Source organism: Haematobia irritans, chromosome 2, assembly GCF_050003625.1.
Source record: "Haematobia irritans isolate KBUSLIRL chromosome 2, ASM5000362v1, whole genome shotgun sequence".
Taxonomy (NCBI): domain Eukaryota; kingdom Metazoa; phylum Arthropoda; class Insecta; order Diptera; family Muscidae; genus Haematobia; species Haematobia irritans.
In genome coordinates, this window is record NC_134398.1 from 174736549 (window position 1) to 174762676 (window position 26128).

The 26128-nt window shown below is 31.0% G+C and overlaps 1 protein-coding gene across 8 annotated transcripts in view; it reads left to right on the plus strand.

The window, feature by feature from the left end:
• Pde11 (Phosphodiesterase 11) overlaps nt 1-26128 on the plus strand; it is a 355629-nt gene that overhangs the window by 322122 nt on the left and 7379 nt on the right. For all 8 annotated transcript variants that reach the window (XM_075296862.1, XM_075296864.1, XM_075296859.1 and 5 more), the window contains 6 exons: nt 3353-3508; nt 12667-13029; nt 14924-15082; nt 15199-15375; nt 25469-25555; nt 25672-25839. In XM_075296862.1, the coding sequence (XP_075152977.1) occupies nt 3353-3508; nt 12667-13029; nt 14924-15082; nt 15199-15375; nt 25469-25555; nt 25672-25839 (1110 nt within the window). The remainder of the gene's footprint in view (nt 1-3352; nt 3509-12666; nt 13030-14923; nt 15083-15198; nt 15376-25468; nt 25556-25671; nt 25840-26128) is intronic.

Consider the following 26128-nt stretch of genomic DNA (forward strand, 5'->3'; position numbering starts at 1 on the left):
CCGATCCCCAGATCTGAACTCCGGAGCCACTTGGACGAGCAAAATTCATCCGATCCGGTTGAAATTGGCAACGTGGTGATAATATATGGCCATGCTTAAATTGGTCCATATCGGTCTATAGTTATATATAGCCGATCCCCAATCACACAAAAATTGGTCCATATCGGTTTATAATCATGCTTGCCACTCGAGCAAAAATAATCTAGCAAAATTTTATTAGAAAATTTTGTCAAAATTTTATTTCTATAGAAAATTTTGTCGACATTTTATTCCTATAGAAAATTTTGTCAAATTTTATTTCTATAGAAAATTTTGGCAAAATTTTATTTCTATAGAAAATGCTGTCAAAATTTTAATTCTATAGAGAATGTTGTCAAAATTTTAAATCTTTTGAAAATTTTGTAAAAATTTTATTTCTATAGAAAATTTTGTCAAAATGTTATTTCTATAGAAAATTTTGTCCAAATTTTACTTCCATAGAAAATGTTGTCAAAGTTTTATTTTGTCAAAATTTTATTTCTATAGAAAATTTTGTATTATATACGTATTTAATGGGTCATTTTAAGTTTAATATATACCACGTATGGACTACTTGGTATATATTACGGTATTAGGAAGTTTTAAGATACCTTGTCATCGGCAAAAGTTACCGCAACCCAAGTAATTCCATTGTGGATGACAGTCTTCAGTAGTAGTTTCTACGCAATCCATGGTGGAGGGTACATAAGCGTCGGCCTGGCCGAACTTACGGCCGTATATACTTGTCTATAATTAATATTTGTTGCTTTTTTAATCTCTAATCCAGTAGCAGTGAAGCACCCTAGTGTATCATGTTGGGGTTTTGTTTATAAATTTTAAACAATGTCGCCTGCAGTATGCGTTTGCAGATTCGACAAAGTTATAAATCGTTTGGATACTCCTGTTTTATTTTTATGTCCTTATACTATCAACATTTGCTGTCATTTTATATATAATTTCATTGTTCTCGTACATAGCATGTGTAAGAATATAAAACCATAAAGATGTACATAAAATATTCTTATGTCCTGAGGAAAAATGTCCCATGCTATCCAATACATTCAGTGCAAAAGAATATTATATATTCGGAGAATGTCTATAAAAAAAATACATAAGATTAATTACTTACCATGTGCAGGCAGGGGAATCAGAATCAGAATAAAGGATAATGTCATTAAGAAGAAAAAAAGCAAACAAACAAGCAATGCAAATGAAGTAGATTGCAAAGAAATTATTGCATTTTTCGTATGAGAAATCAAATAATATTTCAACTCTTTATGTTAAAGACATTTTTACTTACACATTGTACAATTTCTACTTGAAGACGAGTCTCAAAAAACAAGCAATGCAAATGAAATAATTTGCAAACGAATTAATGCATTTTTCGAACGAGAAATAAAATAATATTTCGTAAAAAAATCGTAATGCAATTTCTCATAAAAATTTAAAAAAAGTCCCAGGATCGACTCCTTCATACTGAATAAAAAACTTGAAGTTTGAAGCAGTTAATTTGTCATAAAAACCACATTTCCAAAAAATGTTTGCGAAATCCTGCACAACAAACACGAACTCAGTTTTTAGTTTCAAGTTGGTTAATTTGCTACGACTGGTCCTCATTCAATAAATACAGATCGATTCAGATTTTGCCAAAAGATGTGACAATTACTCTCCAGAGTGCACTGAAAAACAAAAGCATGCTCGGTTCCAAAAGCTTAATCTTGAGGCAATCGAAGTAAGGACACATCTAAGATACAATTCTCTTTTAAATTCTAAATTCTCAATTTCAAGTACAAATAATGCTATGTTTCAAGTAAAAATCGTCTTTAAAATAAAGTGTTGAAAGACATATTCTATTTTTGAACGCTTTTTATACCCACCGCCATAGGATGGGGCGTATATTAATTTTGTCATTCCGTTTGTAACACATCGAAATATTGGTCTCACATCCCATAACGTATACATATTCTGGGTTAATCTTGCGATGTCCGTCCGTCCCTCTGTCCGTCTGTTGAAATAACGCTGACTTCCGAAAGAAACAACTTGAAACTTGGCACAAGTAGTTCGAATGGTATTGCAAATGGGCTATATCGGACCACTTTTAGGTATATCCCCCATATAAACGGACTCCCAAATTGCGGAGCTTCCACGAGGGATACATTTCATACGATCCGGTTGAAATTTGGTACGTGGTACTAGTCTACGATCTTTAACAATCGTGCAAGAGTTTGTCCATATCGGTCTATAATAATATATAGCCCCTATATAAACCGATTCCTAGATTTGACTTACGGAGCCTCTAAAAGGGGCAAATTTCATCTGATCTGGTTGAAATTTGGTACATGGTGTTAGTCTATAGCCTCTAACAATCGTGCAGAAATTGGTCCATATCGGCATATAATTATATATAGCCCCCATATAAACCGATTGACTTCCGGAGCCTCTAATAATGCAAAAATTGCCATATTGGTCTATAATTATATATAGCCCCCATATAATAATATATAGCCCCCATATAAACCGATTCCTAGATCTAACTTACTTACTAAAAGGGGAAAATTTCATCTGATCTGGTTGAAATTTGGTACATGGTGTTAGTCTGTAGCCTCTAACAATCGTGCCGAAATTGGTCCATATCGGTATATAATTATATATATCCCCCATATAAACCTATTGACTTCCGGAGCCTCTAGGAGAGGCAAATTTCATCCGATCCGGTTGAGATTTGGTACGTGATGTTAGTCTATTGCCTCTAATAATGCAAAAATTGGTCCATATTGGTCTATAATTATATATAGCCCCCATATAAACCGATCTAAAACGCTCTGTATGTCAAATCTGGGCCTCCGGAGCGTTTTAGAGGTGTATATTTCATCCGAACCCGTTGAAGTTTATGAACTAAAACTATACCTTGACATCGCCAAATTTTTACACATCCCAAGTAATTCGATTTTGGTGGAAGTCCTGGGAGAATTCCCCACCATGGTGGTGGGTACATAAGATTTCGCCTAGCCGAACTTAAGACAGTAAAGATACCCATTTTTAAGTCAAATCACATAACTATAAGGACAAAGGAAAGTTTATCGACTTTTGGACAAGGAAAAAAAACTTCACATCAAAGAAATGCGTTTTCTATGCTAAAAAAAAAATCGCATTCGTATTTTAAGGACATGACATCTTTGGCCTTACTAAAATATTTCTTTCAGTGTGGTATAGGGTATAATATAGTCGACCCCAAAATTACACATTCCTTACACTAATTTCCACACTACTCTCTCTAATCATACAATATGTTTTTATCACTATTTTTGTATTGTTTTTGTTTTTCTACTTTCAGGATGAACGTTTTAATTGTGAAATCGATTCGTTGACCGGTTATCGTACAAAGGCGTTACTTTGTATGCCAATCAAGGACTCTTCTGGTGATGTCATTGGTGTGGCCCAAGTCATTAACAAATTAAACGGAGAATGTTTCTCGGAAACAGATGAAAAGGTAAGCTGCAAAACAAAAAGGGATACACTAATCCTAACCACGTGAGTGTCTAAAAATACAGTGATAGGGGTGAAGTGGATTTTTTTTCGCCTAGACGAGGAAGAAAACCAAAACAAAAATAGCCTTGAGTTTTTTTTTTATTGATCAATTAAGTGAATTGCTTTGGCAAGAATTTAAGATTTTATTGAAAGCAAAATAAATATTAAAAAAATTAAATTTACCACTTTTGGGGTTAGATCTATGTTAGAGGAGCCTAAATTTTATTTTGTTTTATTAAGAGAGAGAGTTTTTTGCTAAATTGTTATTTAACAATCTTTTCTTATCTTTATAGGTGTAAACTTTAAATTTGGCGGTATATTTTCTCTTTAATTCGAAGTGGAAATTGTCTTGAAAAAAAAAATACTAAAATGTTTCCAATTGAAATCTAAATTCAATTTAAAAAAGCTTTATCTTAAACTGATTCAACTAATGGTGTTTTCTTTTCTGAAAAAGTGCTTTGCCTTCATTTTGTCTGTACAGAATGCGCATTTTTAAAATGTTACCAGCAACCTAAAAAAATGCTATCATTTCAGCGGGCAGAAAAGAATTCAAAGAAGGAAACAGGGCAATCGCAGCACTCTCGTTTGTTGGCAGTGCTGAAAATGCCCGTAATTTGCCTCTATGCGTGGCGCTATTTTCACAACAGAATTCGAAGCCTTTTCGTACGTTTGCCTGTTTTTTTTAGAAAAGAACCTAAAATGTACATTTTCCGGGCGCATAAGGTTTTAATAAAAACAAAAAAGCAATTACACAAATGAATTGCACCAATTAGTTGGGTAATGGAATTAATTTCGTGATTGAAGACAACAAATATTTTTTGAACCCAGCGGAAAATTGAAAAAGCCAAAAAAAAAATAGAAATGTTCTCTTTGGATTCGAACCGGAAGTGGTACAAAATTGGCGCAGAAGCAATTTATTTCACATATGTTTGCCAGTATTTCGGATTCGTTCTTAAAATATTTTCTTATATAGCATTTTCACTTCAAATGAAACCTTTTATATTTTAAATGGATCCATTTTAAAATCAAATGAACCTTTTTTAAATCAAATGAATCCTTTTTAAAATCAAATGAAACCTTTTTCATTTCAAATGCGCTTTTTTTTCAAATCAAACGCAACATTTTTCATTTCCAACGAAATTTGTATACCCTCCACCATAGGATGGGGGGTAAATTAACTTTGTCATTCCTTTAGTACATACATCGAAATAAGACCCCATAAAGTGTATATATATTCTGGGTCGTGGTGAAATTCTGAGTCGATCTAAGCATGTCCGTCCGTCTGTTGAAATGACACTAACTTCCGAACGAAACAAGCTATCGACTTGAAACTTGGCACAAGTAGTTGTTATTGATGTAGGCCAGATGGTATTGCAAATGGGCCATATCGGTTCACTTTTACGTATAGCCCTCACATAAACAGACCCCCAGATTTGGTTTGCGGAGCCTCAAAGGGAAGCATATTTCATCCGATCTAGCTGAAATTTGGTACATGGTGTTGCTATATGGTCTCTAACAACCATACAAAAATTGGTCTACATTGGTTGATAATAACATATAGCCCCCATATAAACCGATCCCCAGATTTGGCTTGCGGAGCCTCTAAGAGAAGCAAATTTCATCCGATCCGGCTGAAATTTAGTATAAAGTGTTGGTATATGGTCTCTAACAACCATGCAAAAATTGGTCTATATTGGTTCAAAATTATATATAGGCCCTATATAAATCGATCCCCAGATTTGGCTTGCGGATCCTCTAAGGGAAGCATATTTCATCCGATCTGGCTGAAATTTGTTACATGGTGTTGCTATATGGTCTCTAACAACCATACAAAAATTGGTCCACATCGGTTTATAATTATATATCATCCGATCCGGTTGAAATTTGGTATATGGTCTCTAACAACCATGTAGGAATTGGTCCATATCGATCCATAGTTATACACACAAAAAAATTTCACGTAAATTTTTTCAATTAAAATTTTAATTGAGTTTTAAAAAATATTTAATTAAAAGTTTAATTGATTCAACAACCTTTTTTAATTGAAACAAAAATCAATCACAAAAATAATAGTATCAATTAAATTTTTAATTGGATCAATTAACTTTTTAATTGACCTTCAATTATTTTTTTAATTGATACTATCATTTCTGTGATTGAAGACATTTCAATTAAAAATTAATTGGATCAATTAATTTCGTGATTGAATCAGAAAATTTTTTTTTTTTTGTGTATATAGCCCTTATATAAACCCATCCCCTGATTTGACCTCCGGAGCCTCTTGGAGGAGCAAAATTCATTCGATCCGATTGAAACTTAGTACGTGGTGTTAGTAGATGGTCTCTAACAATCGTACAAAAATTGGTCCTTATCGGTTTATAAATATATATAGCCCCCATATAAACCGATCCCCCGAGATTTGACCTCCGGAGAGTCTTGAAGGAGCAAAATTCATCCGATCCGCTTGAAATTTGGTACATTTTACTAGTGTATGGCCGATAAAAACATGCCAAAATTGGTCCGTATCAATCTATATTATATATAGCCCCCAATTAAACTGATCCCCAATCACAGAAAAATCACGATTGCCACTCGACCCAAAAATAATCTACCAAAATTTTATTGGCATAGAAATTTTTATCAAAATTTTATATTTCTATAGAAAATGTAGTCAAAATTTTATTTTTATAGAAAATTTTGTCAACATTTTATATATTTAGGAAATTTTGTCAAAATATAATTTCTATACAAAAATTTGTCAAAAATTTATATCTATAGAAAATTTTGTCAGAATTTTATTTCTGTAGAAAATTTTGTCGAAATGTTATTTCTATAGAAAATTTATAAAGCATTTCATAATTGAAGAGGAATATTTTGTAAAATCTTCCAAAGCATCAAGAATTCTACCAATCTACCAAACGGTAAAAATCTTGCCATTTTTGGTAGACTCGTGTTCATAATTGTATATAGCCCCTATATAAAGCGACCCCTATATTTCAAATCTGGCTCTATTATTACCGCACAAAAGTTCATATCGGTTCGTAATTATTTCTTCCCTATATATACCGGTCAAGAACTGAATATATACGTATTTAATCGACCTTTCTTTTGTCTACTATTTATCCCGCATGGACTAACTTACAATTTAGAAGATGATGTTAGGAAGTTTTAAGATACCTCGCCATCGGCCGCGACCCAAGTAATGTAATTGTGGCCTGGCCGAATTTACGGCCGTATATACTCTTTTCAAATCAAATGTATAGTTTTGGAGTTTTATTGAAATTTTGACCCAGACTTTTATTTTACATGAGGGAAACAAATGACATGGCTAAACAATTTATACTTTAGGACTTACGCAAGATGACAAGCGAAAAAACGTAGTCAAAAACGTAATGATAATGTTTTTTTTCGCTCAGAAGCATAGGTTATGTGGCAGCCCGATGTATCAGGCTCACTTAGACTATTCAGTCCATTGTGATACCACAGTGGTGAACTTCTCTCTTATCACTGGGTGCTGCCCGATTCCATGTTAAGCTCAATGACAAGGGACCTCCTTTTTATAGCCGAGTCCGAACGGCGTTCCACATTCCAGTGAAACCACTTAGAGAAGCTTTGAAACCCTCAGAAATGTCACCAGCATTACTGAGGTGGGATAATCCACCGCTGAAAAACTTTTTGGTGTTCGGTCGTAGCAGGAATCGAATCCACGACCTTGTGTATGCAAGGCGGGCATGCTAGCCATTGCACGACGGTGGCTCCCATTAATGGCGTAGGAAGAACTCCCAATTTTTTGCTGGGATATGAAAAATTAAAAAAACAAGTATATACGGCCGTAAGTTCGGCCAGGCCGAATCTTATGTACCCTCCACCATTGATTGCGTAGAAACTTCTAAAAAAGACTGTCATCCACAATCGATTTATCTGAGGGATATATAACTATAGACCGATATGGACCTAGTTAGGCATGGTTGTTAACGACCATATACTAGCATAATGTACCAAATTTCAACTCACTCGGATGAAATTTGCTCCTCCAAGAGGCTCCAAAACCAAATCTCGGGATCGGTTAATATAGGGCTATATATGATTATGGACTGATACGGACCACTTTTGGCATGGTTGTTAAATATCATATACGATCACCACGTACCAAATTTCAAGCAGATCGGATGAATTTTGCTTCTCCAAAAGGTACCGGAGGTCAAATCTGAGGATCGGTTTATATAGGAGCTATATATAATTATGGGCTGATAGAAACCAATTCCGGCATGGTTGTTAGATACCAACATCACGTACCACATTTCAACCGAATGGAAAGAATTTTGTTCTTCCAAGGGATTCTGGAGGTCAAATCTAGGGATCGGTTTATATGGTGCCTATATATAATTATGGACCGATTTCGACCAATTTTTGTATGGGAGTTTGAGGCCATATATTAACACCACGTACCAAATTTCAACTGAATCAGATGAATTTTGGTCTTCCAAGAGGCTCCGGAGGTCAAATCTGGTGATCGGTTTATATGGGGGTTATATATAATTATGGACCGATGTGGACCAATTTTTGCATGGTTGTTAGAGATGACCATGTACCGAATTTCAGCCGGATCGGATGAAATTTGCTTCTCTTAGAGGCCTCACAAGCCAAATCGGGAGATCGGTTTATATGGGGGCTACATATAATTATGGACCGATGTGGAACAATTTATGCATGGTTGTTAGGGACCATATACTAACACCATGTACCAAATTTCAGCCGGATCGGATGAAATTTGCTTCTCTTAGAGGCCTCGCAAGCCAAATCGGGGGATCGGTTTATATGGGGGCTATATATAATTATGGACCGATGTGGATCAATTTTTGCATGGTTGTAAGAGACCATATACTAACATCATGTACCAAATTTCAGCCGGATCGGATGAAATTTGCTTCTCTTAGAGGCCTCGCAAGCCAAATCGGGGGATTGGTTTATATGGGGGCTATATATAATTATGGACCGATGTGGACCAATTTTTGCATGGTTGTTAGAGACCATATACTAACATCATGTACCAAATTTCAGCCGGATCGGATGAAATTTGCTTCTCTTAGAGGCCTCGCAAGCCAAATTTGGGGGTCCGTTTATATGGGGCTATACGTAAAAGTGGACCGATATGGCCCATTTGCAATAACATCCGACCTACATCAATAACAACTATTTATGCCAAGTTTCAAGTCGATAGCTTGTTTCGTTCGGAAGTTAGCGTGATTTCAACAGACGGACGGACGGACGGACGGACATGCTCAGATCGACTCAGAATTTCACCACGACCCAGAATATATATACTTCATGGGGTCTTAGATATAGGGAGCCACCGTGGTGCAATGGTTAGCATGCCCGCCTTGCATACATAAGGTCGTGGGTTCGATTCCTGCTACGACCGAACACCAAAAAGTTTTTCAGCGGTGGATTATCCCACCTCAGTAATGCAGGTGACATTTCTGAGGGTTTCAAAGCTTCTCTAAGTGGTTTCACTGGAATGTGGAACGCCGTTCGGACTCGGCTATAAAAAGGAGGTCCCTTGTCATTGAGCTTAACATGGAATCGGGCAGCACTCAGTGATAAGAGAGAAGTTCACCACTGTGGTATCACAATGGACTGAATAGTCTAAGTGGGTCTGATACATCGGGCTGCCACATAACCTAACCTAACCTATGGGGTCTTAGATCAATATTTCGATGTGTTACAAACGGAATGACAAAGTTAATATACCCCCCATCCTATGGTGGAGGGTATAAAAACAAAACAAGTAAAGGGTGATTTGTTAAGAGCTTGATAACTTTTTTTTTAAAAAAACGCATAAAATTTGCAAAATCTCATCGGTTCTTTATTTGAAACGTTAGATTGGTCCATGACATTTACTTTTTGAAGATAATTTCATTTAAATGTTGACCGCGGCTGCGTCTTAGGTGGTCCATTCGGAAAGTCCAATTTTGGGCAACTTTTTCGAGCATTTCGGCCGGAATAGCCCGAATTTCTTCGGAAATGTTGTCTTCCAAAGCTGGAATAGTTGCTGGCTTATTTCTGTAGACTTTAGACTTGACGTAGCCCCACAAAAAATAGTCTAAAGGCGTCAAATCGCATGATCTTGGTGGCCAACTTACCGGTCCATTTCTTGAGATGAATTGTTCTCCGAAGTTTTCCCTCAAAATGGCCATAGAATCGCGAGCTGTGTGGCATGTAGCGCCATCTTGTTGAAACCACATGTCAACCAAGTTCAGTTCTTCCATTTTTGGCAACAAAAAGTTTGTTAGCATCGAACGATAGCGATCGCCATTCACCGTAACGTTGCGTCCAACAGCATCTTTGAAAAAATACGGTCCAATGATTCCACCAGCGTACAAACCACACCAAACAGTGCATTTTTCGGGATGCATGGGCAGTTCTTGAACGGCTTCTGGTTGCTCTTCACTCCAAATGCGGCAATTTTGCTTATTTACGTAGCCATTCAACCAGAAATGAGCCTCATCGCTGAACAAAATTTGTCGATAAAAAAGCGGATTTTCTGCCAACTTTTCTAGGGCCCATTCACTGAAAATTCGACGTTGTGGCTCGTTAGTAAGTCTATTCATGATGAAATGTCAAAGCATACTGAGCATCTTTCTCTTTGACACCATGTCTGAAATCCCACGTGATCTGTCAAATACTAATGCATGAAAATCCTAACCTCAAAAGAATCACCCTTTATATACGGCCGTAAGTTCGGCCAGGCCGCATCTTATGTACCCTCCACCATGGATTGCCTAGAAACTTCTACGAAAGACTGTCATCCACAAATTTCAACTCACATGGTTGTTAAATATCATATACTACCACCACGTTCCAAATTTCGACCAGATCGGATGAATTTTGCTTCTCCAAAAGGCACCGGAGGTCAAATCTGGGGATCGGTTTTTATGGGAGCTATATATTATTATGGACTGATAGGAACCAATTCCTGCATGGTTGTTGGATACCCAATAATAACATCACGTATCAAATTTCAACTGAATCAGATTAATTTTGGTCTTCCAAGAGGGCTCCGGAGGTCAAATCTGGGGATCGGTTTATATGGGGGCTATATATAATTATGGACCGATATGGACCAATTTTTGCATGCTTGTTATAGACCATATACTAACACCATGTACCAAATTTCAGCCGAATCGGATGAAAATTGTTTCTCGTAGAGGCTCTGCAAGCCAAATCGGGGGATCGGTTTATATGGGGGCTATATATAATTATGGACCGATGTGGACCAATTTTAGCATGGTTGTTAGAGACCATATACTTACACCATGTATCAAATTTCAGCCGGATCGGATGAAATTTGCTTCTTTTAGAGGCTCCGCAAACCAAATCGGGGGATCGGTTTATATGGGGGCTATATATAATTATGGACCGATGTGAACCAATTTTTGCATGGTTGTTAGAGACCATATACTAACACCATGTACCAAATTTCAGCCGGATCGGATGAAATTTGCTTCTCTTAGAGGCCTCGCAAGCCAAATTTGGGGGTCCGTTTATATGGGGGCTATACGTAAAAGTATACCGATATGGCCCATAGCTTGTTTCGTTCGGAAGTTAGCGTGATTTCAACAGACGGACGGACGGACGGACATGCTCAGAATTTCACCACGACCCAGAATATATATACTTTATGGGGTCTTAGAGCAATATTTCGATGTGTTACAAACGGAATGACAAAGTTAATATACCCCCCATCCTATGGTGGAGGGTATAAAAATCGGTTAGTACACAAAAAAATATTTAGAAATTCTTGTAAAATTAAAATTAACTTGATTTCTAATTTTTTAATTTCTTGTTTGTTTGTAAGAAAATTTATATCCATAGACATCTAATCTTCTAATATATAAAAATAAGTCGGGTTTTCCTTCTTGACGCTTTAACTCCAGAACGGAAAGGTCTCGGTCTTCGTAAGATTTACAGCAAAGAAAATTCAAGAAAAGTTTCAAAGGAAAAGCGGGAAAATCTTTTTTATATACAGCGCCATCTCTGATGCAACCCCGGTTTTGCATTCGTTGGGAAGGTCTCCGTAAGGTTTATAGCAAAGAAAATTCAAGAAAAGTTTTAAGAAAAGAATATTTTCTATTTGGATGGCTGCGCTTTTTTTATTGTGAAAGAAATAGATAGCCTCTATAAATCAATCAAATTTTATGCTAATATTTAACCTTGTCTTCATTGTAATTATACAACGAAACACTAACCAAAAAAGATGAAGTTGTCATTTTTTTTTTTAATTTTTCGTATGATATTTGTTTAAATCATCTATTACCTTTGTCATAGTATCACGTAACAAGGCTTAGAAAAAACACCTGTGACCATCATTGAATATCATCCACATTGTTGCCACACAATGATTTCTATCTCCATTATTTTCTCATAGAAAACTTTTTCACAAAATTTCAAGAAAGGATAAAAGTTTTAATTTTATTGTTAAATAAATCTTTTAACTTTTAAACGCTATTGTTCATGTTTTCTTCTTTGCCATGGTGCTCGCTCTATTTTCTGAATTTTTGCAAAGATTAGGAAACTTTTGTAGTTTGGATGCATGGAGTTTATGGGAAAGTAATAGTTTGCAAGTAGCTACAGGATTCGAAGAACATGGGAGAATATTACAACGTAGTACAATAGAAAATGGTTGGCATAGCTAGAGTGGCCAAAGCATATGGAAGTAATACCGCGTGTGTGTGTGTTTCGAAGTTTAATCTATAGCTTAGATTACGGTGTGATCAAAACAAAAGCGCAACTTGTAATGGCTAAATAATTGAGAAATCTATGAACTTTGCTGAAAAGGTTCTACATTATTGTTAATGTTTAAAATTTCAACAATACATCCCCCCATAACCTTTTAATTCAAAAGTGACAAACACCAGAAACTTTCCTTTGACATTTCCCAGAAACAAAGGAAAACAAAAAATTGCAAACAAGAAAAATTTTCCTTTGCTTAATTGTAGTTAGCCCTGAAATACTCATCATGTTGTCGTTGTTCATTATTTGTATCTCTTAACTCTCATTCCTTGATTTTTCATCCTTGTTTTTATTTATTTATTTATTTTTTTTGCATTGTATTTCAAGGTGTTTGCTTCCTATTTACAATTCTGTGGCATTGGTCTACGTAATGCTCAACTCTACGAGAAATCCCAGCTGGAAATCAAACGTAATCAGGTGCTACTCGATTTGGCACGTATGATATTCGAAGAGCAAAGTACCATTGAGCACATGGTGTTCCGCATTTTGACCCATATGCAGAGTCTAATACAATGCCAAAGAGTACAAATCCTATTGGTGCATGAAGCTTCAAAGGGAAGCTTTTCGCGCGTATTCGATTTTGAAGCCAATGACCTAAGCGAAGAGGAGTCAACAAATCGTACCAGTCCTTTTGAATCAAGATTCCCTATCAATGTTGGTATTACCGGACATGTGGCAACAACGGGAGAGGTAAGAAAAGTTCAATAAAATTTAAGGAAATTAATTACCCATAAAATATACCATGACTACCCAAAAAGTTTGGTGGAAAATCGTTATGAAATGACAAAATTTTCTATAGGAAATTAATTTTGTCAAATCTTCCTATAGAAATAAAAATTTAACCAAATTACCTATAGAAATGAAATTTTGACAAAATTTCGTAAAGAAATGAAATTTTGACAAAATTTCCTAAAGAAATGAAATTTTGACACAATTTCCTATAGAAAATAAATTTTGATAAAATTTCCCATAAAAATTAAATTTTCAGAAAATTTCCTATAGAAATGAAAATTCCAGAAAATTTCCTATAGAAATAGAAATTTTCAGAAAAATTCCTATAGAAAGGAAATTTTCGGAAAATTTCCTGTATAAATGAAATTTTCGGAAAATTTCCTTAGAAATTGCAAAAAAAAAATTTAAAAAATTTTCTACAGAAATAAAATTTTAAAAAAATTTCCCATATAAATGAAATTTTCAGAAAATTTCCTATAGAAACGAAATTTTCAAAAAATTTCCTATAAAATGAAATTTTCAGAAAAGTTTCAATAGAAGTTCAATTTTCAGAAAATTTTCTATACCAATGAAATTTTCAGAAAATTTCCTATAGAAATGAAATTTTCCTAAATAAATGAAATTTTGACAAAATTTCCTATAGAAATTAAATTTTGATAAAAGTTCCCATAAAAATTAAATTTTCAGAAAATTTCCTATAGAAATGAAATTTTCAGAAAATTTCCCATACGAATGAAAGTTTCAGAAAATTTCCTACAGAAATAAAATTTTCAGAAAATTTCCGGTAGAAATAAAATCTATAGAAATGAACTTTTCAGAAAATTTCCTATAAAAATGAAATTTTTAGAAAAGTTTCAATAGAAGTGCAATTTTCAGAAAATTTTTTATACCAATGAAATTTTTGAAAATTGCCTATAGAAATAAAATTTTCGAAAAATTTTCTACAGAAATAACATTTTCAGGAAATTTCCAATAGAAATGAAATTTTCAGAAAATTTCCTAAATTTTCCTGAAATTGTCAGAAAATTTCCTATAGAAGTGAAATTTTCAGAAAATTTCCTATAAAATGAAATTTTCAGAAAAGTTCCAATAGAAGTGAAATTTTCAGAAAATTTTCTATAGCAATGAAATTTTCAGAAAATTTCCAATAGAAATGAAATTTTCAGAAAATTTCCTACAGAAATGAAATTTTCAGAAAATTTCCTATAGAAATGAAATTTTTAGAAAATTTCCTATAGAAATAAAACTTTAAAAAAATTTTCTACAGAAATAAAATTTTCAGAAAATTTCCTAAAAAAATTAAATTTTCAGAAAATTTCCTATAGAAATACAATTTTCTACAGAAATAAAATTTTCAGAAAATTTCCTATAGAAATGAAATTTTCAGAAAATTTCCTGAAATTGTCAGAAAATTTCCTATAGAAATGAAAATTTCCTATAGAAATGAAATTTTTAGAAAATTTCCTATAGAAATGAAATTTTCAGAAAATTTCCTATAGAAATGAAATTTTCAGAAAATTTCCTATATAAATGAAATTTGCAGAAAATTTCCTATAGAAATGAAATTTGCAAAAATTTTTTTATAGAAATTAAATTTTCAGAAAATTTCCTATAGAAATGAAATTTTCAGAAAATTTCCCATAGAAATGAAATTTTCAGAAAATTTCGTATAGAAATGAAATTTTCCGAAAATTTCCTATAGAAATTAAATTTTGACAAAATTTTCCATAGAAATGAAATGTTTTAGAAAATTTCCCATCGTAATAAAATAAAGCATGCCTTTTAAAGTTTCAAATTTCAAAAATATTTTTTTATCTTTTATGTATCTGCTTTTTATCTACCACCTTTACAGACTGTCAATATACCCAATGCCTACGAAGATGATCGATTCGATCCCAGTGTGGATGAGGGCTCCAGTTTTCAACATAAATCCATATTGTGTATGGCCATTAAAAATTCCCTAGGACAAATTATTGGTGTCATACAACTGATTAACAAATTTGATAATTTGGTAAGTTTTTAAGAGAATTTCTATTGTATTTAATCCTATTGTTTTTAATGTGTCCTCTGATGTGGCGTTGGCAAGAGAACAATAATAATCCACTTGTACTTAATTTTTATTAACAGGTCTTCACCAAAAACGATGAAAACTTTGTTGAAGCTTTTGCCATATTCTGTGGCATGGGTATACACAACACCCACATGTATGAGAAAGCCATTGTGGCCATGGCCAAACAAAGTGTTACCCTGGAGGTTTTAAGTTATCATGCTTCGGCCACCATGGATGAGGCTCATCGTTTAAGGGTAAGTGTTAAAGGACAAATAAAAAACAAAAGGGGCAAATAGTTAATTTTAATAGAATGTGGTCAAAATTTAAATAGCGGCAACAATAAAGGATTTTATGACACCGAACTACAAAAAAATGTTCACTTATAAAAAAAATAATTTTCGTTATTTCATTTCTTTTAAAAATTTTTACAAAATTGAAATAATTTTTAGCTTTTCAAAGTTTCATTCCATTTCAAAACTTAAACAAAATGTTATTCCTAGGAAATTTTATGAACATTGCATTTCAGTATGAGCCACCGTGGTAACCATTGCACCAAGCATGCCCGCCTTGCACACAAGGTCGTGGGTTCGATTCCTGCTTCGACCGAACACCAAATTTTTTTCAGCGGTGGATTATCACACCTCAGTAATGCTGGTGACATTTCTTAGGATTTCAAAGCTTCTCTAAGTGGTTTCACTGCAATGTGGAACGCCGTTCGGACTCGACTATGGAGGTCCCTTGTCATTGAGGTTAACATGGAATCGGGCAGCACTCAGTGATAAGAGAGAAGTTCACAATGGACTGAATAATCTAAGTGAGCCTGAAATATCGGACTGCCACTATACCTAACTTAACCTAATCATTTCAATATGAAATAATTATTTAATTGCAGAAGGAGACTTTATCAAAATTTTTTAAAAATTTAATTTCTATGGGAAATTTTGTCAAAATTTTATTTCATTAGGAAATTTTCTGAAAATTTCATTTCAATAGGAAATTTTGTTAAAATTTCGTTTCTATAGGAAATTTCTATAGGAAATTTTATCTTTTCTATGGGAGATTTTTCAAATTTCAATTCTATAGGAAATTTTTTCAAAATTTTATTTCTATAGGAAATTTTGTCAAGATTTAATTTCTATAGAAAATTTTGTCAAAATTTCATATCTATAGGAAATTTCATTTCTATAGAAAATTTTGTCAAAATTTCGGTTCTATACGAAATTTGGTCAAAATTTCATTTCGATAGAAAATTTTGTCAAAATTTCATTTCTACAGAAAATATTATCAAACTTTAATTTCTATAGGAAATTTTGTCAAAAATTTCATTTTTATAGGATATTTTGTCAAAATTTCATTTCTATAGAAAATTTTGTCATCTCCCTATAGGAAATTTCATTTCTATAGAAAAATTTATCAAAATGTTGTTTCTATAGGAAATTTTGTCAAATTTTCATTTCTATAGAAATTTTTTTCAAAATCTCGGTTCTATATGAAATTTTGTCATAATTTCATTTCCGAAAGAAAATTTGTCAAACTTTCATTTTTATAGGAAATTTGGTAAAAATTTCATTTCTATAGAAAATTTTGTCAAAATTTCATTTCTATAAGAAATTTTGTCAAAATTTCATTTCTACAGGAAATTTTGTCAAAATTTCATTTCTATAGGAAATTTTCTCAAAATTTCATTTCTATAGGAAATTTTATCAAAATTTGATTTCTATAGGAAATTTTGACAAAATTTCATTTCTATAGGAAATTTTGTCAAAATTTCATTTCTATAGGAAATTTTGTCAAAATTTCATTTCTATAGGAAATTTTGTCAAAATTTCGGTTCTATATGAAATTTTGTCATAATTTCATTTCCGAAAGAAAATTTGTCAAACTTTCATTTCTATAGGAAATTTGGTCAAAATTTCATTTCTATAGGAAATTTTGTCAAAATTTCATTACTATAGGAAATTTTGTCAAAATTTAATTTCTATAGGAAATTTTGTCAAAATTTCATTTCTATAGGAAATTTTGTCAAAATTTCATTTCTATAGAAAATTTTGACAAAATTTCATTTCTTTAAGAAATTTTGTCAAAATTTCATTTCTATAGGAAATTTTGTCAAAATTTTATTTCTATAAGAAATTTTGTCAAAATTTCATTTCTACAGGAAATTTTGTCAAAATTTCATTTCTATAGGAAATTTTGTCAAAATTTCATTTCTATAGGAAATTTTGTCAAAATTTCATTTCTATAGGAAATTTTGTCAAAATTTCAATTTTATAGAAAATTTTTTCAATATCTCATTTCTGTAGGAAATTTTGTCAAAATTTCTTTTGTAAAAGTTTTATGATTATAATAATATTAGTCTACTCCATGTAGTTATGGGGAATATGCACCTTGTTTTGTTGCCTGATCCTTTGTTGTTGGGTGTACAACAACTATTCTGTTATTTTGAGCTTTCCCTACTTCAATTACCATAAATTCCTAGTTTATCATTTAGCTTTTCATCTGATAGTATTTACTGCCAAATTTATGGCTATAATTAAAAGTAAAGAAACAGATGCTCGAAACACAAAGGGGGTTTTTGGGGCTCAGTGTTATTTTGTATTTTCATCTTTTATCAAGAAAATCTCTTTATAATTAATTCTGAGTAACAAATTCTTTGAATATAACAAATTGGCAGAACTTTTGCTCTAGGAAGGCAACAATTTAAAATTATGTATTTAGTTATGCCAACATTTAAGACCGCAAAGTCTTTAAAACATTCTCTATTAGATTACAGATAATTTTAATGGCTTAAAACTGGGGGAAATGGAATCAAATAAATTTATTTTGTTTTGCCTGCAGAAAAAAAATTTTGTGTTCTGATTATGTTATTCAAGACAGAATGTAAATAAGGAGAAATGTCCTTTGGCATTGTATCGTATTGAATACGTGTATAAGTCTCTTAGTGATATGAAATAGACAAAGAAAAAAATATTAATATTATTAAAGAACATTAATTTCTATAAGGATATAAAAGAAAGAGTAAATATAAATAAAAATGAAGCTTATAACATATACCGCAAACATCGGTTATAAAATATTAATTTTGTTCTGATATCCTCCTAAATTTTCAAAAAAAAAATATTAAACGACAATTTAATTTCTATAGAAAATTTTCATTTCCATAGAAAATTTTGTCAAAATTTTAATTCTAAATAAATTTTGTTCATATTTGTTCACATTTGTTAAAAAATTTATTTCTATTCGAAATTATGTCAAAAACCACATCTTTTGAAAACTTTGTTAAATTTTCAATTCTATGGAAAATTTTGTCGACTTATTTCTTGACGAATTCTGTTAAAATATAATTTATTATAATTTCGTTGCCAAAAGATTTTTTTGGTTTTTTTTTTGTAAGACATTTATTTTCAAAAGTTTTTAAGATTTCACTTCCATAAGAAATTTCGCATTTTTATAAAAATTCATTGCTATGGGAGGTTTGTCAAAATTTCATTTCCATGTGCAAGTTTATGCAAATTCTAAAAAAATACGCTAAAATTCCGTTGACATAAGCAAATTTTTAAATTGCAGATTTTAAAGATTCTTGTCCTTAATTTGATCATAACAAATTAAGCAACGATTATAACATAAACTTTTTTAATTAAAATTTCTTTATTTTAAAGACATATTTTGTAAAATCGCGTGCCATAAAACGTAGGCCGCAAATATTTCAAATTAAGTAGCGAGAAATTTTCATGGTACTTCTCTTAGTTTTAGTTGTTTTATGGCAACCATCTTCCTTCAATAGCGTCTTCAAGTAGGTTTCGTCGAATTATTACGGTCGTCCGCGTTCAGGCTTGTCTTCAAGGTAATAGTCGCCATTTTTATACCCTGCGCCACACTGTGGAACAGGGTATTATAAGTTAGTGCATATGTTTGTAACACTCATAAGGAGACGAGATAGACACATGGTGTCTTTGGCAATAATGTTCAGGGTGGGTCCCTGAGTCGATAAACCATGTCCGTCTGTCCGTCCGTCCGTCCGTCTGTCTGTGAACACATTTTTGTGATCAAAGTCTAGGTCGCAATTTAAGTCCAATCGCCTTCAAATTTGGCACATGTTCCTAGTTTGGGTCAGAATAGAACCCTATTTTGGAAGAAATCGGTTCAGATTTAGATATAGCTCCCATATATATCTTTCGCCCGATATGCACTAATATGGACCCAGCAGCCAGAGTTTTATACCGATTTGCTTGTAATTTTGTACAAACATAACACTTAGTCCTATAGTAAAGTGTGCAAAATTTGATTGAAATCGGTTCAGATTTAGATATAGCTCCCATATATATCTTTCGCCCGATATGGACTTATATGGCCGCAGAAGTCAGATTTTTGGCCGAATTTGGCTGAAATTTTGCACTAGGAGTACAATTAGTAGTATAGTCAAGTGTGCAAAATTTTATTGAAATCGGTTCAGATTTAGATATAGCTCCCATATATATCTTTCGCCCGATATGGACTAATATGGTCCTAAAAGCTAGAGTTTTGGCCCAATTTGGTTGAAATTTTGCATAGGGAGTAGATTTAGCATTGCTATGTGTGCCAAATTTGGTTGAAATCGATTCAGATTTAGATATAGCTCATATATATATCATTCGCCCGATATGCACTTATATGGACCCAGAAGCCAGAGTTTTATCCCGATTAGCTTGAAATTTTGCACAAGGACAATTGGTAGTATAGTCAAGTGTGCTAAATTTGATTGAAATCGGTTCAGATTTAGATATAGTTTCCATATATATTTTTCGCCCGATATGGACTTGTATGGCCCCAGAAGCCAGAGTTTTGGCCCAATTTGTTTGAAATTAGTAATATAGTCATGTGTGCCAAATTTTATTGAAATCGGTTCAAATTTAGATATAGCTCCCATATATATGTTTTTCTGATTTCGACAAAAATGGTCAAAATACCAACATTTGTCTTGTTAAATCGCCACTGCTTAGTCGAAAAGTTTTAAAAATGACTCTAATTTTCCTAAACTTCTAATACATATATATCGAGCGATAAATCATAAATAAACTTTTGCGAAGTTTCCTTAAAATTGCTTCAGATTTAAATGTTTCCCATATTGTTTTACTAAAATTGTGTTCTACCCTAGTGCATTAGCCAACTTAAATTTTGAGTCTATAGATTTTGTAAAAGTCTATCAAATTTTGTCAAAATCGAATGATATTTAAATGTATGTATTTGGGACAAACCTTTATATATAGCACCCAACACATTTGACGGATGTGATATGGTATCGAAAATTTAGATCAACAAAGTGGTGCAGGGTATAATATAGTCGGCCCCGCCCGCTTACTTGTTTAACTTCATTTTTGAACCAATTTTTTCCATTGTTGGTAGAAGGCACATTCTATCGTCACAATTCCTATTTCCAAATACCATAAAACATATATACAAAATCATAACAAAATTTAAATTTTCATAAATTTCCCACACTTTATGACAAAGGTTTACCATATGCCAGACCAACAAGGAAACCCACAAAGCATGGCCCACCCACTGAGTTGAATCTTCTTAAGACTTTTAAAAATGTATTAAAAAATCATTACCAGAGTTTACCTCTTTCCACCAAAGTGGTGCGTGATGAAACATATTGCCTATTATCTCTGGGAATTATACAAAAACTTTTGACAACAATTTTCTTTTCTTTGAAAATGCGCTTTGCTCTTTTTCCGAACATGAATCCTTTATAAATTGCCTGGTAGGCTAGGCTGTGTGTTTGAAAGCCAAAGAATGTGTTTTCATCGCCACTACATTTGTGGTTTTATTAAAACCCAAAAGGGAAAGCAAATGTCCTAGCAGTCGGCGTATGCGAGTGAAAACCTTTTGTGTTATGTTTGAACTCTTGTGTTGGTTGAAAAACGTTAATAAATAATGTGTTTGTTTTTTTTTTTTTTTTGGTCCAGAATTTATGTTGTCCTTGCTATCATTTGCCATCCTTTTTGCTGTTATCCATTCTTTAGCGTTTATATTTGAGGACCAGTTGTAAATCCTTAAAGGATTAAATATGTTAATTGGCATTTGGAGAATATTTGGAATGCTTTGAATATTTTATTTTCTCCCTACCGAAAAGAACAACAGAAGCCACACGCATATCTGCCTCAATTTTCCCAGACCTTTTTGCTGTCGTCATCCCTGCATGAGTAATGGTTGATGGTGGATATGCCTTGCTTTTGCCATTATGATTATAAATCAATTTCCATCGAACAACTCAGATAGCATTTCAATTAATTCGTGTCAATTATGATGATTTGTGTTTGCTACTTTATGTGCTGGAGCATCTCAAGAGTCATATTTCTCTTGACATTTTCTCCGATTGGAAGGATAAAAAAGAAGGATAAAAATATCATATCGATGGTTTCAATTACTGAAACCTTCAATATAGAAAATGTGGATTTAATGGATATGTTTTCTTGCAGTTATTTGTTTTTGCTTTTTTTTAGAAAATGATAACACAACCAAGTATATACATGTAGAAATTTAATTTTAGGAAATGAGTCAAACTTTTATTTGTGGAGAATTTCTTAAATCACACATTATTGGACATTTTCTAAGAGTTATTTCTTTAAGGAAATATTCTAAAAATTTAATTTCTATACACTTAAACAATTATTGGTCTAATATGAAAGACTGTGCTACCTAAAATTTTGGCTATGCAATTTGCACAATTATAACACCAAAATTTCTTTAATATAGAGAAATATAATATTATCTATATAAATATCATATAATAAAGGGCATTACTTCTACAGGAAATTTTTGTCAAAATTTCATTTTTTAAGAACTTTTGTCAAATATTCACTTCTATAGAAAATTTTCTCAAAAGTCCATTTTGTCAAAATTTCTATAGGAATTTAATTTCTATAGAAAATATTCTGTAAATTTCGTTTCTAAAGGAAATTTTCTAAGAATTTCATTTCTATTGGAAATTTTGTCAAAATTTAATTTTTATGGGAAATTTTGTCAAAATTATTTTTTTTTTTAAAAAATTTATTTCTATAAAAAATTTTGTCAAAATTTCATTTTTATAAGAAATTTTCTCAAAATTCCATTTCTATAGGAAATTTTGTCAAAATTTTATTTCTATGGGAAATTTTTTCAAAATTTCTTTTTTATAGAAAAATTTCTCAAAATTTAATTTTTATAGGAAATTTTCTGAAAAATTAAATTTTATAGGAAATTTTCTTTAAATTTCAACTCTATTGGAAATGTTCTCAAAAATATTCCATTTTTATAAGAAATTTTATAAACATTTCATTTCTACAGGAAATTTTTCAAAATTTCGTTTTTATAGAAAATTTTCCCAAAATTTCTTTTTTATAGAAAATTTTCTCAAAATTTCATTTTAATGAAATTTTGTCAAACTTTAAATTCTATAGGAAAGTTTCTCAAAACTTCATTTCTATAAGAAATTTTGCCAAACTTTCATTTCTATATAAAATTTTGCCAAAATTTTATTTCTATAAAAATTTATGCCAAACTCCATTTCTATAGAAAATTTTGTCAAAATTTCATTTCTATAGGAAATTTTGTCAAAATTTCATTCCTGTAGGAAATTTTCTGAAAATTTCAATTCTATAGGAAATTTTCTCAAAATTTCAATTCTATAAGAAATTTTCTCAAAATTTGATTTTTATAATAAATTTTGTCAAATGTCATTTCTATAGAAAATTTCTATTGGAAATTTTGTCAAAAGTCCTTTTTTTGGGAAATTTTGTCAAAATTTCGTCTTTATGGGAAATTTTGTCAAAATTATTTTTTTTTTGTAAAAATTTTATTTCTATACAACATTTTGTCAAAATTTCATTTTTATAAGAAATTTTCTCAAAATTTCATTTCTATAGTAAATTTTGTCAAAATTTTATTTCTATAGCAAATTTTGTTAAAATTTATTTCTATAGGAAATTTTTTCAAAATTTCTTTTTTATAGAAAATTTTCTCAAAATTTAATTTTTATAGGGAATTTTCTGAAAAATTAATTTTTATAGGAAATTTTCTTAAAAATTAATTTTTATAGGAAATTTTCTTAAAATTTCAACTCTATTGGAAATTTTCTCAAAAACATTCCATTTTTATAAGAAATTTTATTAACATTTCATTTCTAAAGAAAATTTTTCAAAATTTCTTTTTTATAGAAAATTTTCTCAAAATTTCATTTTTAACGAAATTTTGTCAAAATTTAAATTCTATAGGAAAGTTTCTCAAAACTTCATTTCTATAAGAAATTTTGTCAAACTTTCATTTCTATATAAAATTTTGCCAAAATTTTATTTCTATAAAAATTTTTGCCAAACTCCATTTCTATAGCAAATTTTGTCAAAATTTCATTTCTATAGGAAATTTTCTGAAAATTTCACTTCTATAGGAAATTTTCTGAAAATTTCACTTCTATAGGAAATTTTCTCAAAATTTCAATTCTATAATAAATTTTGTCAAAATGTCATTTCTATAAGAAATTTTTTAAACATTTCATTTATATAGGAATTTTTTCAAAATTACTTGTATATAGAAAATTTTCTCAAAATTTAAATTTCATTTCTATAGGAAATTTTGCCAAAATTTCATTTCTATAGGAAATTTTGTCAAAATTTCATTTCTATAGGAAATTTTGTCAAAATTTTATTTCTATAGGAAATTTTGTCAAAATGTCATTTCTATAGAAAATGTTACCACCAACATTTCATTTCTACAGGAAATTTTGTCAAAATTTTATTTCTATAGGAAATTTTCTGAAAATATCAAATCTGTAAGAAATTTTCTCAAAATTTCATTTCTATAAGAAATTTTGTCAAATTGAAATTTTCTATAAAAAATTTTGTCAAAAGGTCATTTCTATAGAAAATGTTACCAGCAATATTTCATTTCTATAGGAAATGTTGTCAAAATGTCATTTCTATAAAAAATTTTCTCAAAATTTCATTTCTATAAGAAATGTTACTACCAATATTTCATTTCTATAGGAAATGTTGTCAAAATGTCATTTCTATAGGAAATTTCATTGCTATAGGAAACTTTCTCTAAATTTCATTTATATAGACAATTTTCATTTATATAGAAAATTTTGTCAAAATGTCATTGCTGTAGGAAATTTTCTCAAAATTTCATTTATATAGACAATTTTCTCAAAATTTCATTTATATAGGAAATTTTTTCAAAATTTCATTTCTATAGGAAATTTTATCAAAATTTCATTTCTATAGGAAATTTTGTCAAAATTTCATTTCTATAGGAAATTTTGTCAAAATTTCATTTCTATAGGAAATTTTGTCTACATTTTATTTCTATAGGAAATTTTGTCAAAATTTCAATTCTATAGGAAATTTTTTCAAAATTTCATTTCTATCAGAAATTTTGTCAAAATGTCATTTCTATAGAAAATATTACCACTAATATTTTATTTCTATTGGAAATTTTGTCAAAATTTAATTTCTATATCTATAGAAAATTTTGCTAAAATTACTATAGAAAATTTTATCAAAATTTCATTTCTATAAGAAATTTTATTAACATTTCATCTCTCTAGAAAACTTTGTCAAATTACATTTCTTTATGAAATCTTGGTAAAAGATTTAATTTCTATATGAAATTTTGTCAAAATTTCATTTCTATAGGAGATTTTGGTCAAAATTTCATTTCTATGGGAAATTTTGTCACAATTTCATCTCTCTACAAAGATTTGTCATAAATAACTTTCAGTACAAAATTTTGTCAAAATTTAATCTATGTATATAGAATTTTTTTTGCCAAAATTGCATTTCTGTAAAAAATCAGGTCAAAAATTCATTACGATTCAAAATTTTGGTCAAAATTTAATTTCTATAGGAAATTTTGTCGAAATTTCATTTCTATAGGAAATTTTCTCAAAAGTTCATTTCAATAGGAAAATTTCTTCAAAATTTTATTTCTATAATTTTTTTTATTTTTTTTTATAGGAATTTGATTACAACAAATATTTTTTTTCCACTTGAAACGTTTTCCTCTACTCCCACAATGTTTCGTCGTTGGAAATGTATCTCTTACTAATCATCTTTTTCATTAATATATAGCTTCCAAATGGAATTGTATTTAAAAGGGAATTATTATGACGCAAAAATCTCCATGGGGAAATATGTCGTCATCCATGGCATTTTCCTATTGTTTTTCATTCTTCATTAATTTTGGATGATGGCAAAAAAAATTAAGAAAACCTATTTAAGTAATGACCACTATTCACAAGGGGAGAAAGATTTAGCACAACCATAATTTTTCTTGAGTCATTCTTAACTTCCGTTTCCGTTGTGTCCTTGTTCTTATCCTTATTTACAGCGGCTACGAGTACCTTCTGCAGCTCATTTCCGTTTACATGATTTCCGTTTTGATGATATCCACTTTGAGGATGATGATACTCTAAAGGTTTGTTTGACTTCATGAACATTGGTCACAATAAAAATGTGATTTCTTTATAAACTCATTTCAATTATTTGATACTGAGAATTGTCTATATGAATCTTTCCTATTTTTGTTTTTAGGCCTGTTTACGAATGTTTTTAGATTTGGATTTCGTGGAACGTTTCCATATCGACTATGAAGTGCTATGTCGTTGGCTGTTGAGTGTTAAGAAGAATTATCGCAATGTAATTTATCATAATTGGCGTCACGCATTCAATGTGGCCCAAATGATGTTTGCTATATTGACGGTAAGTAGCTGCGAATACTGGAAAAGAAGCGTATCATAGACTGTAATAGCATTTGTGTATTCAGTTCTTGAAAGTTGGTTATCTATGTATTTTATTTTGATGTATAATTCTATTATAAATGAATTCTGAGAAAAATATAGAATTATATTCGCTATAATTATTCATAGAATACAAAGTTTATTGTATATCACGGACTAAGTTAATTTCATGGTATGGATGCTACTAATGATGAAATACAGGAAATATAGGCCCTTCAAAGGCGAGAAGTTTTTTTTTATATAAAATTACC